Here is a 12,157-nt window from a genome sequence, read left to right on the forward strand (position 1 = left end):
GGATTTACATTACAGCCACTGGCATAATCATTAGCAGTTTCTGAAGATGGTAGAGCACCTTCACTTTTTTTTTGTTACTTACCCGAAAACTAATCGTCCAGCTTCCATCAGCCAAAATGCATTAACTAAAGCTCCAGTTGCAAATATGACCTAGGAAGTAAGAACAATATAATAATCACAAATTTATGACTAGAGTTTAGTTTAGAGCTACAATGTCTAACCGGGTAAAATATGAAGTTTATAATATATGCAAGATGGTATTTCTTCCCAAATTTTTATATCTCTTCACTGACTCACCCTGCTATATACCCAAATCAATTTTGCAAACAATAGACCGCACACAAGCTGACTTTGTGTGGGCCCAAAAAACTCCCACAGTAGCTAGAACAACACTTCATGCCCCCGCAAGTCACCTAGGCTTAGCGATGCCTAACTATGAATCATACTACCTAGCGACACAAGCAATACATGCCCCCAATTGGAAAACATTTGATACGGAAAACCCAGCTTCTCTGCTGGAAGCGTTGTACTTCGGTTCCATTGAATCATTACACCATGCTCTTTACAGGCCAAAAAAATCCTTACCATTATTAATTCCATTGTTAGATGCCACTAAGAAATCGTGGGACACGTTGTACAAATCAACCAATAAGGACAATTCTTTTTCACCAGACATGCCCCTGTGGCATAATGCCTCACTAAGCAACTTTGACAAATTTACAGGAGGGGGCTTCTGGGCAAGGGCTGGAATCAAGCAACTGCAACATATAACACAAGTGGGCAATTTTAAAACTCTAGAGCAGTTCCAACAAACTCCGGAATTGTCAGATCTGTCGGTGTATAGATACCTGCAACTGCAACTTTTATGCCACACGCAATTTCACATCAACCCACCCAAAATACAACAAATAACTGTAGAAACTATAATAAGCCCACCAGAGAAACAGAAACTGGTATCCAAGACGTACACGCACATTGCTTCTCACAAATATGACCCCAGACCCAGGGTCAAACTTAAGTGGGAAAGTAGTGGTGTTCACTTAGATTCTGATGATTGGGAAGAATTAGAAGAAAGCCTCTATCTCCCTCTTATCAGTACAAGAGACAGGCTCATTCAATTTAAAATTATACATCAAACATACTTGACACCAACAAAACTACAACTTATGGGCCGCTTGGAGCATTCCAGATGCCCCCGCTGCAACTCCCCGGATGCTGATTTCATACACCTTATATGGTATTGTCCAGTGATACAGCAATTTTGGAAAAAGATAATGCAGTTTTTAGCCGAAGAATTTAATCTACCACAAGTACTAAACCCAGCTACCTGCCTACTCGGCATAACGGATGCTCTGGTTCCCAGAATCCACTCAAGATTATTGATGAGAGCGCTTTTGTTCTATGCCAGGAAAACAGTAGCCCTACACTGGATGGGACCAACTCCTCCTACGATTAAAAAATTGATTAATCTTATTAATTCCCAGCTGGAACTTTATAAGTTAACATATATTGCCAGGGGTTGTCCACAGAAATTTGATAAAATATGGTCTCCTTGGTTGGATTCTCCTGCAACAATGACTAAATAAGTCTACTGCGAATTGTCTTTATATCCTATCATGTCTACCTTTTCCTTCCTTACTTCTTTACTTCCTTCCTTCTTGTTGTTAATGAAAACTCAATAAAAAGTTACTATTAAAAAAAAAATATGAAGTTTATAATATCAATATGATATAATAATCTGTGTTTTACAAAAATCTATTTTTTTTTATGTGTGGCTACATTTTCTAGTTGCATAAGAAAAAATATTTTCATTATACTGTGTTCTAGTTAGGGATGCACAGATTTGGATTCGGCCGAATCCTTTGCATATGGAAATTAGGGGCGGGGAGGGAAATTGCTTGACTTTGTCACAAGACTAGGAAGTAAAAAATGTTTCCCCTTCCCATCCCTAATTTGCATATGCACGTTAGGATTCGGAATTCAGTTCGGTATTTGGCCAAATCTTTCATGCAGGATTCAGGGGTTCAGCCGAATCCAAAATAGTGGACTTCTAGTCATAGCATTCCAGTGGTTTGTATAGCAGAAAACTAGAAGTTATCTGTGGTTATGGGGTGATAAACAAAGAAGAGAGACACAATGATTACATGCAGTAATCATCTCATTTAATATTACATACACAATAGTGACACTAATGATGTGCAGATTTCTAATTGCCGATTTATCCAGTATCCATGAAATTGTTTACCTTCTCCAGACAGGTAATTGTTTGCTATTATTTTAGTATCTCAACCACTTGAATTAACAAAACATCAGGCCAACGGCACATATATTGTTTTCTAGTTTTTCTTCTACAATGTCAGACACATGTCTGATTTGCTCCTGTCTGTTCCCTCTTGTGTGCGCACAATAACAGGCAGGGCAAATGGCCCTTTAGGGCACACAGTGACCATATTTTTATTTACACCAACTTACACCTGTATGCACGCTGAAGGACCAATGTTGTGCCTGTGTTCCACTGATACAAGGCTATAGGATTATTCGAATACAGCGATAGAAAGCCTATGAGTTAAGATGGTAATCCACATACGGATACAACTGTTTCATATGATTTTTGGCAAGAAGACCCTATGAATATCAGAGGGACGCATGATCGGATGAGTTTAAAGTTTCATCTGAGGATGCACCATGTCTGTCAGTGCACAGGCTCCTACTCACTTCTTGCTGTTGAAATAATTTTTCAATAAAAAGTTATGCTTACCTGTCCTGCACAAACAAACAGGCTAAATATTATGGTGCCGAGTCTAGGGAAACAAACAAAAAATAGCATCAATCACCTTGTTAACATTTATTCAGTAACTTGCTACTGGCATATTTAAACATTTATCAGTACAGCAGCAGTTTGAAGAGTAATGCCAAAGGAAGAGTTTGGATCTCTGCTGTGAAGAACACTGGTTATAAGGTTTAATAGTTGTTTGCCCACATAAGAGAAGTGTTTAGATGGCTGTGGGGTACCAATTTATTTCTAGTGATCATTTATGCTGAAACTTCAATGATCACTGCAGAGCTGACACTAAAAGCAATTTTTAATAGGTGAAAACTACCTTTTAAATCACTTTATTACAAGCCATGTTAGCTGTAGTACTGTTATTCATATATTCTTCATTTTCACTACATATATCCCCTTTAAAGGGGACCTGTCATCCTAAGAAATAATTTCAAATTCTTTTCTATCATGTTAGTTGAGCAAAATAAACGTTACTTACACTGTATTTATTATTTAAATTTTGTTTCCTTCTGTCTTGGATTTATACAATCACAGCAAGCAGGCAGCAGCCATTTTGTGGACACTGTTATTAAGGGAAATTGTGTATCACCCCAAAATCTTGTGTATGCACCAGAATGGGGGACCTAATGTCCATTGCAGTGCCCTACACAATTATAGAGCCTGAGGAGGGAAGGGGGAATGTGGGGAGACCAGTGACATAAAGGAAGTGCTGAATGGAAAGTAAAAGTAATTGACTGCCCCTCATCTATGCCACGGGCATAGAGGCGGGGCAGGTAATATTTGATTGACAGTTTAGATATTTAAACACCTTTATAACAGGTATGGATGTTTTAATGAAAACATTTTTTGGGGTTTCATATTTAATTTGCAAAGGACTTTCATTATGCAGCTTTTTATGTGTAGGTGACAGGTCCACTTTAAGGTATATGGTCTCATTAATAGTTTACCATACATAGAAGTATGCCTAATAGAGTAGTTACAAATTGAAGAATCAATATCAGATGGAAGCATACCGAATTCCAAAAACCCGATCAATCAGAAATCCTCCGAAAAAACAGAGTACAACATTGGGCCAAGAGTAAAATGCATATAACTGCATAAAGTCTGCTGTGTTCACCTTCATGTCCTTTATAACAAAAAAAGAAAAAGAGAACAGTAAAAAGATTGGTCATATTGTTTGAATGAAAGTTGTTTGCCAACTGTCCTGTTTTAAACAATGCCGCCAACCTCTGGAACTGCTGTGCCCAGCCAATTTGATACATAAATCAGGATCATTTCAACAAAATTGACAAAGCACAGAGGGAGGCGACTCTGCACCAGCTTTTACAATGCCACCTTTCCAGTGGAGAAGTGGGTCTGCAAGGGTCGTATCGCTAGTGCAGATTGTGTGCACTAGAAAAGCTAAATTTACAGTTTAATAACTGGCCATTAAGCTCTTAAATTGACTAGGAGCAGCTTCTTTACTGGCCCTGGTAATTTGCAGCGGCTGTAAAAATGTTCTGTTACTGTAAGGGAGGTGGGAGCAGACTTACAAAAAATGCCAGGGAGAACATTGAGTATATCAATGTAGAAATACTCTAAGTGCTCCAGTTGGAAACTTAAAGAATATAGTCACCTTTCCACCATCTTCGTTCAATATCTCAGAGGTTTCATTGGTTGCCCATGAGAACTATGCTTCTCCTTGCACATTTGATTCAGCAGTCCCTCACCAGCACATGGGCAGTAAAGTAAAATGTCCAACTTTACTGTGCATGCACTGGTTCTAGATAATCACATAATAGACTGAACAAAGAAGGCAGTGCAGTGCTCCCATAAAAGGCACCCCTGGGTTGGCATATTTTAGAAAATAGAAGCTCATTGAAGTAATAAATAAAATAAATGCAACTAATAAAATAAATCATTTAATTTTGGACAACACTTGGCAGCAAACATTGTAAAGGTGGCCATACACGGGCCGTAAAGGTGCCGACAGACCAAGTCGGTAGCTTATTGGCCCGTGTATGGGCCCCTCAGACGGGCTTCCCCAAACAATATCTGACCGAAAGTCAGCCAGATTTTGATCGGGCAGGGCTAAAAATCCTGTGGGATCGTGGACTGCATCTGTTCGTTGACGCGGTGCCGCGATCCGCGGTGCCGCCTGTACTCCTTGCATTATGATCCGATCTGTGTATGGCCGCCTTTACAGTACATACAGGTTTATTCTTGGTGTGGGGGACTCATTATTTATTGAAAGTTGGAAACAAACCAAAAATAAAGCAAATAATAAATGTTACTTACTGCTTGAACCTGTGTTTGCAGAGCTGCTGGATTGTCATAGCAAAAATAGCTCCCTATAAGAAAAGGCAAACATTTGCTTCCTACATGTGATATTGATATTGAATATAGCGATATTGTTGTGAGCACAACAAAAAAAAAGAAAATCAGTACAGCAGTTCAAAACTGATTATTTATCCCAAATATCCTATTAAGTTATATAACATGCAGCACCTTTCAGCCAGAATGTGCCTATATCTTTTGACTCCAAATCACCTGCAACCATCTCCTGTAGTTTGAGATAACTGGTCTTGGGTTGAAAATTCTGTGCCTTCTGCCAGATCAAAGATGAATTAAAAAAGCCTCACATCGGAGGAAGGTATATTTTATTGTATGTTTTGGCAATGCTCTCATATACATAAGTATTGGAAAGATATTTGGAACTTCTTGCATATTCATCTGGGCTTCCCACACACTGCCACGCCAAGACTGAGTCTATTGGGACTAACAATACCGTTAACAAATACCGTTAAATACAAGAGACAAACTATTGCTATTACAACTCCTATTTTTTGCTAAGAAACTAATCCTACTTCAATGGAAGGCAACACAGGCCCCACGGATTAGGGACTGGAAGCACCTTGTCAATTCTAACCTACCACATGTTAAAGCAATATATATTTCTAGAAACTGCCTGAATAAATTTGAATCGCTATGAGCAAAATGGCTGGCATTAGACAACCTGATAACTAACTGAGCAATATGGGTATGGCAGACATACAGGGAAAACAGTACCGGTTTAAGGGAGGTGGGCTCTGGTCTTGGATTAAGGTTCTTTGATGTTAGATAGTAGTGTGACTTTATGGTAACTCACCCTCCCCTCCCTCTCACTGACTGACTGACTGACAATGACTTTTCACAAAACTGAGTTGTTAAATAAATGGAAGCATAAACTTGGCAATTTTGATTGTAAATAAATTTTATTTTTTGTCTGTTGAAAAGATAAACAGAATTTGACAAAAAAAAAAAAGCCTCACATAACCACATTATCTGTAAACTGCCAGTCCATATAGGGGCTACCAAATAGCTAATCACAACCCTTATTTGGCACCCAATGGACAATGTATGCTTGTGTTGCTCACCAACTCTTTTTACATTTGAATGTGGCTCATGGGTAAAAAAAAAAGTTGGGGACCCCTGCCCTACAGAAACCAGTCTGCCCCCAAATCCACCTTGTTTTCCTTGCCTTTTGGAAAAAAAACAAAAAAAACAAAATGCAGCAGATTTGAGGGGCACTATCTCAATTTTATTTCCCAAGTCACTGCAGTTATAGAGCATGAGCATGAGCATGATATGAAGCAAAATCTGAATTGACTTTAACCGCACATACTCCGTGTCGCCAATTGCTTACAGTAGTAGATTTCGCAGCAGAAGATGGAGCCCTACAACCCTACTGCACTACTTAGGCAAAGATAACAGGATTTGGGGGAGAGCAAACTGGTGAGGTTCGGTGGGGGCTGTAAAATAAAAACTGTTATGCCAGGCTTTCATTCTCTATTACTATCCAAGGGCCTCCACCTAAAGCTGCCTATAAAGAAAATATAGCCCTAACTGCTTATAATTTTGGGGCTGATGTGGGGCGGGGGCCACTGGCATTTCTCAACCAGCTAAAATAGCTATACATATGATGTTAGCCTTAAACAAGTAAGGACTATGGCACACTAGAAGAATAGTCATATCATTCAATCTCCTCTTATACAAGCAACTAATCTTCTGCAAATGTTTTCCCAACAGCAATAATGTAAATTGCCAGTGAGAAAACACATGCATCCTTTAGGTTTTCCGAACACGTCACTATAACTTTCATTTAAAAAAATAGGCAAATTGTTTGTTCAGCAAAAGCCTTATTTATTTCACTCATGTCGAACAAGGGGGCTTACTGACTTTTAGCAAGAAAAAAAATGGAATATGGATTATTTTATAAATAAAACAATAGGTGAAGCACAGATTAATTACCCTGATAGAAGCCCTGCAATCCACTATCGGCTGCAAATTGATCATTCAGCGGGGTAGGAAAATGAGCCCTTACAGAACTTTTCTAGCAGTTTGCAGCCCACTGGCATCAGATATACAGATGCTGACAGTAAGCAAGTTATAGGTATAGCCAGGCCACTATGAAGCCAGGGCACGATACAGCCAGCGAACGACACAGCCAGGGAACTATAGCCAGGGAACTATAGCCAGGGAACTATAGCCAGGGAACTATAGCCAGGGAACTATAGCCAGGGAACTATAGCCAGGGCACTAAAGATTGGCCCTTGCAGGAGTGCAATAACTACATCCCTCCCAGTCAGTATAGCTTTCCATAGAGGATAAGTGACCCCCAATCCCCAGTAGGAAGTTTCCGCATTCCTGTTGTTTGGTTTGAGACTGGCTGAGCAACAACCCTGCACAGATCTTTATCTCTCTAATGACCTGTAGCTCTGCCTGCCGACACGTCCCAGCTCCACTTACCGAATCCCAGGAAGCACATAAGAGCCAATACCACCACTCTGTGCGCAAAGCGGCTGGGGTCGCAGATTGCTGCCATGTCTCTCTTTCGAGACCCGGCAGCTCCAGGAAGGAGCGCTTCACGATCCTCATAATCCGCCATGTTTCACGAAGTGTCATGTGACCACGGCAGGCCTGAAGCCAAGTCTAGCCATGTGACCAGAAAACTATGGGGATTGGGTTGGGTGGAAGAACTGTCAGGTGACCGGAAAGAGCGCGATTTATTGGACGGGGACTTTTTCTAGTCAAAAAGGGAAATAACTTTTGATTGTTGCTAATTAATAGTCTCATGTTTATGATCGGTCAGCAGATATGCGCAGTGGGGGGTTACTATGATATATAGTTATTGTGCATTTATATCTGTGCAGCTGGACTAAATTGTATTTACTTGCTCATTCCCGCATTTCTTTACAAAGTTTATTCCTCATTCACATTGTCTAAATGGCAAGTGTACAGTTCATCTAGTTATTCATACACTGGCCTGTAGCATTATTTATCTTACACAGGCTTGCCACCTTTTCTGGAAAAAATATACCGGCCTTCCTATATTGTTATTGTTTTAATAACATTGGCATCAAGCAGCGGTTTTACTGGCAAGGTGGAAACCCTACATAACAGTGTTGCCCTGTTCAAATGTTGCTGGATTACCCCACTGCATGCTGGGAGTATGCCACATAAGTAATGGTTGTTAAAGCAATTAATAGCTGTCACTAGGGTTGTTGCCACCCATTGCCAACTAGTCAAATATCAGCCAGGGGCCCAGGGCCTTCATTACATATATACTGGCAAGTACATTTGGAATCCCTATTTATTTTACCCCAACCATCTTTGAGCCAACCAATCTTCCTCATTCCATTCTCCATATCCTGCTTGCTCTCCAAATCTAAAACACTTTAGTACCTTCATGGCCCAGCCAGCCCCCTGAAATGTCCCACCCAAAACTTCCCCTCTGTCATGTGCTTGTTACATGTAATAATGTACATAGAACAGCAATACTGGGCCTACAGGGGAGGGCATCCAAGGCAAGTCCATTCCGCCTGTTAGCCCAAACACAACCCCAACACTGCGCACTCAAACTCCAGTCACACTCCACAATGTCGTAACCCCTCCCCCCTGCAAGCACCGAGGGGCATAACTACAGAGGAAGCAGACCCTGCAGCTGCAGGGGGGCCCAGGAACTATAAGGGCCCTGAGGCCATAATTCATATACAATTTCAATAAATATTGGTAAAACATGTCAACATTTAGACATTTTGAGGGCCTGAAAAATTATTTTCTGTGCGACCCACTAATATCTATACAAAGTAAAGTGCCACACTCACACAACTCACTGTTTGAAGCCTCGGGTGCACGCTGTACTCCTCTCTGCACAGGTTCTCTACACACAGATTAAACAATTGCAGCTGCACTCTGATCTTTGATCAAACTTTTAATTTGTGCAACAACGGCAACTTTTCGGGCTGGAATAGCCAGAAACGTTGCCTTTTGCACAAATTAAAAGTTTGATCAAAGACCGGAGTGCAGATGCAATTGTTTTAGCCCACTAATATCTAGTTATGCCACTGACCAAATCCCCTACTGTTGCATTAGGACATGGGCGAGGCCTCAGGGTCCCATGGCCCCTGTCTTTGTGCCTCAGGGTCTAGCATGCATGTGCTGGTAGCGCTTCGTAGAATGAATGTGGCCCTAAGCCTGGCTCTTTGTAGCCTCGCCACAAATCCTGGCCTGCTGCCTCCTCCTAGTTTGAGCCCTGAAGAACACAGTAAGGGAAAATACAGTTGGCAAAAAAACAATCATCAGCCATGTGTGTCGCTAGCCTAAGAATCTTATACAGAAGTGCCTTCAGTGCAAGTGCACTTCAGTGTCTGTTTTTGCGAAAGCAGGCACAGTATCATCTGAGAGCTGTTTAAATCTCCCAATCCCCAGTGCAGCTCCCTTCTTTGTATCCGCACAAATATGAACTAAAACAGCCCTGGAGATTTGTTTAGTATTGAACAGAAGGTGGCAGCATAACAAAGGAAACGAGGTAGCTGGGCAGGAGAGGAGCAAAGCACAGTAAAGGTGGCCATACACGGGCCGATAAAAGATGCCGACAGACCGTGACGGCAGCTTATTGGCCCGTGTATGGGGCCCCCCGACGGGCTTCATTGATCTCGATCGGATGGGACATAAAATCCAGTCGGATCGCGGCCACATCTATTCGTTGATGCAGTCCCGCGATCCGACCGCCTGTTAGGCATCGTTAGGATCCGATCGTTGGGCCCTAGGGCCCACGATCGGATCAGCCCGATATTGCCCACCTCAAGGTGGGCATATCGGAGGGAGATCCGCTCGTTTGGCAACATCGCCAAACGAGCGGATCTCTCCATGTATGGCCACCTTAAGTTTTGTCTACTCCCATAAGGCTTATTTTTATTCTCTCCACAGAAACCTGTACAGAGCTGTGGGCAGACTGCTTTTTGAGATGTCTGTGTGTAAAGTCCAGTGACTGTTGGGATGGGATCCAGGCAGCATGAGAGGCATTTGAGGCCAGGCGACTGTTAGACAGAGGGAGAGCAGGCAGACTGAGTAAGAGCTGCAGTGAGTGGTTAATAGAAGGGTTATTTGGATTTCCCGGCCACAATTGTAGGGACTTGGCTGAGGAAAAAAATAGTGGTGTCTGGCATGGCTACACTGCAGATCCCCCCTCTCCCTCTGAACTGTAGCAGAAAACTGGTGAGCTGATTTTATTAATTGCACTGCCTGGTGCTTCTCCCAGACACTTCCCTTATCAGCTTGTCCCTTGCACAGATTTGCCTAGTGTTTCTCCCACAGTGAATGCGTTAACTCTTTCCTTGCCTTCAATGAATCTGTCACTGCTATTAGTTCTGGGGGTATTTATATATGAAATAATCTCTGAGCCATCCTGCTATGCCTTCTGGGGGTAATTATATATGAAATCATCTCTGTGCCATGAGTTCTCTGCTATGAGTTCTGGAGGTATACATGAAATTGCCACTCTGTTCATGTTTATATTTTATATATTCACCAGCAACCATGATTGCTGGTGGTGGACATTATACTGTACATCCCCTAACCCCAAACCTATACGTTTTTTTTTATAAGAAAAGGGACCCAGATCTGCTGGTGATCAGATATACACATTAAGCTGTTCTGGCTTTATTCAAATGATCTAAATATAAATTATCATGTATTTTAATTGAATTGTTTTTTGGCTATGCGTTCAGATGTCTGCAGTGTAGTGGTAATATCAATTCTATGGTGTAATATGAATGTGCTTGCAGCTTATCTCCTGATGTATTTCTAGTCTGATTCACAACAAGAGGAGTGCATCATTTATATAGTAAAGTGCTGCAATATCTTTTTTACTTGATTTCATTGCTACCCATGCACTGACACATTCCCAAAGTATCACACTGATAGGGATTAAAATCATGACCCCAGTAGCACAGGGCAAACATTCTAACCATGGCTCCCCTTTGCTGTCCATGCAGCACATTTGCTATTCACTGAGTATGTTAATGCCCATTCATCCCTTAGGTATTAACATGGATAGATTTGCCATTACCAAGTAAATATTACTGCTACAGTATGCAATTCCTTGTTTAAATGAGGCGCAGAGAATGAGTCCAAACAGACTCCACTTCTCCACTACCTAAACGCCGTGTACGCATCCACCTCCGGGAGTGAATGATCCTGGAATGTTCCTGGTCGCAAGCTAGCTCGGAAATGTGTTGCGGTGTCAGGCTGAATGGTCAGACCCCACACATTTTCACCTCACCAAATCTGGCCCTCGTTGCAAAGAGTTTGGACACCCCTGTTACCTTCGACAATGCCCATATTAACACATTTTGTTGTTTCTGATGACCTGAGCTTAGTCAGGTGAGCAAAGTCTCAATAAAAGGCTAAGATTCACATTACATAGCAGATAACCTATTTTTTTTCTGCTGATGATTTCCCACAACGCCTAAGCTTAGCTTCTCAAGAGCAACACTGAGCATGTGCAGTGCCACTGACATTCAAAGATGTGGAGCTGCTGTGAAGAAACTTGAACACTTGTTTCATTTCTTTATAAGGCTGCTGAACTTCTGGGCAAGAGCAGAAAGTTCACAATATAGAATGGAGCATATACTTTAGTAGCCTTTAGTTCTCCTTTTAAAATGTTATGTCAATCCAGAAGAGTGTTTGTCATTAAGGTAAATAAAGTCTGTGGCTGAAATCCAATTTGTCAAAAGCTTCCTTACCATAGACTTGCATTGACTAGGAGACACAAGCTTCAGTAATAGTGATAAGCAAGCTGACCCTAACCTCTGCCAGCCCAACTTGACACACTACTTAAATAACCTGTGCCTGCCATCACCAAAGAAAGCAGGGAGGGGCAGCCACAAATATTTAAATTCAATTTGGCAGTAGTCTTAGACCAGGGCAGTTTGTTAGAGAAAGCTGAAGAAGAGTAACAGCGTGGAGGACTCTACCCAGTAAAGAGTCAGTCCAAAGCATGCCAACCTATGCACTGTGGATACTACCCAAATAATTCTCACCTTGGTGCTGAACACACAATGTAGTAAT

At 41.5% G+C, this 12,157-nt stretch overlaps 1 protein-coding gene across 2 annotated transcripts in view; it reads right to left on the reverse strand.

The window, feature by feature from the left end:
- The window catches only part of LOC108718108 (major facilitator superfamily domain-containing protein 1), a 30,078-nt gene extending 22,294 nt beyond the window's left edge, over positions 1–7,784 (reverse strand). Inside the window, exons 1-5 of one of the 2 annotated variants that reach the window (XM_041564910.1) lie at positions 7,553–7,783; positions 5,063–5,115; positions 3,799–3,911; positions 2,759–2,801; positions 83–150 (exon numbers count right to left, since the gene is read on the reverse strand). In XM_041564910.1, coding sequence (XP_041420844.1) covers positions 83–150; positions 2,759–2,801; positions 3,799–3,911; positions 5,063–5,115; positions 7,553–7,691 — 416 coding nt within the window. In that variant the 5' untranslated portion in view covers positions 7,692–7,783. Of the gene's footprint in view, positions 1–82; positions 151–2,758; positions 2,802–3,798; positions 3,912–5,062; positions 5,116–7,552 lie in introns of both variants that reach the window. The other variant, XM_041564911.1, reaches the window with a different exon arrangement.
- Positions 7,785–12,157: the final 4,373 nt, after the last annotated feature.

The sequence above is a fragment of the Xenopus laevis genome, chromosome 5S (genome assembly GCF_017654675.1).
Source record: "Xenopus laevis strain J_2021 chromosome 5S, Xenopus_laevis_v10.1, whole genome shotgun sequence".
In the NCBI taxonomy this organism is placed as follows: Eukaryota; Metazoa; Chordata; class Amphibia; order Anura; family Pipidae; genus Xenopus; species Xenopus laevis.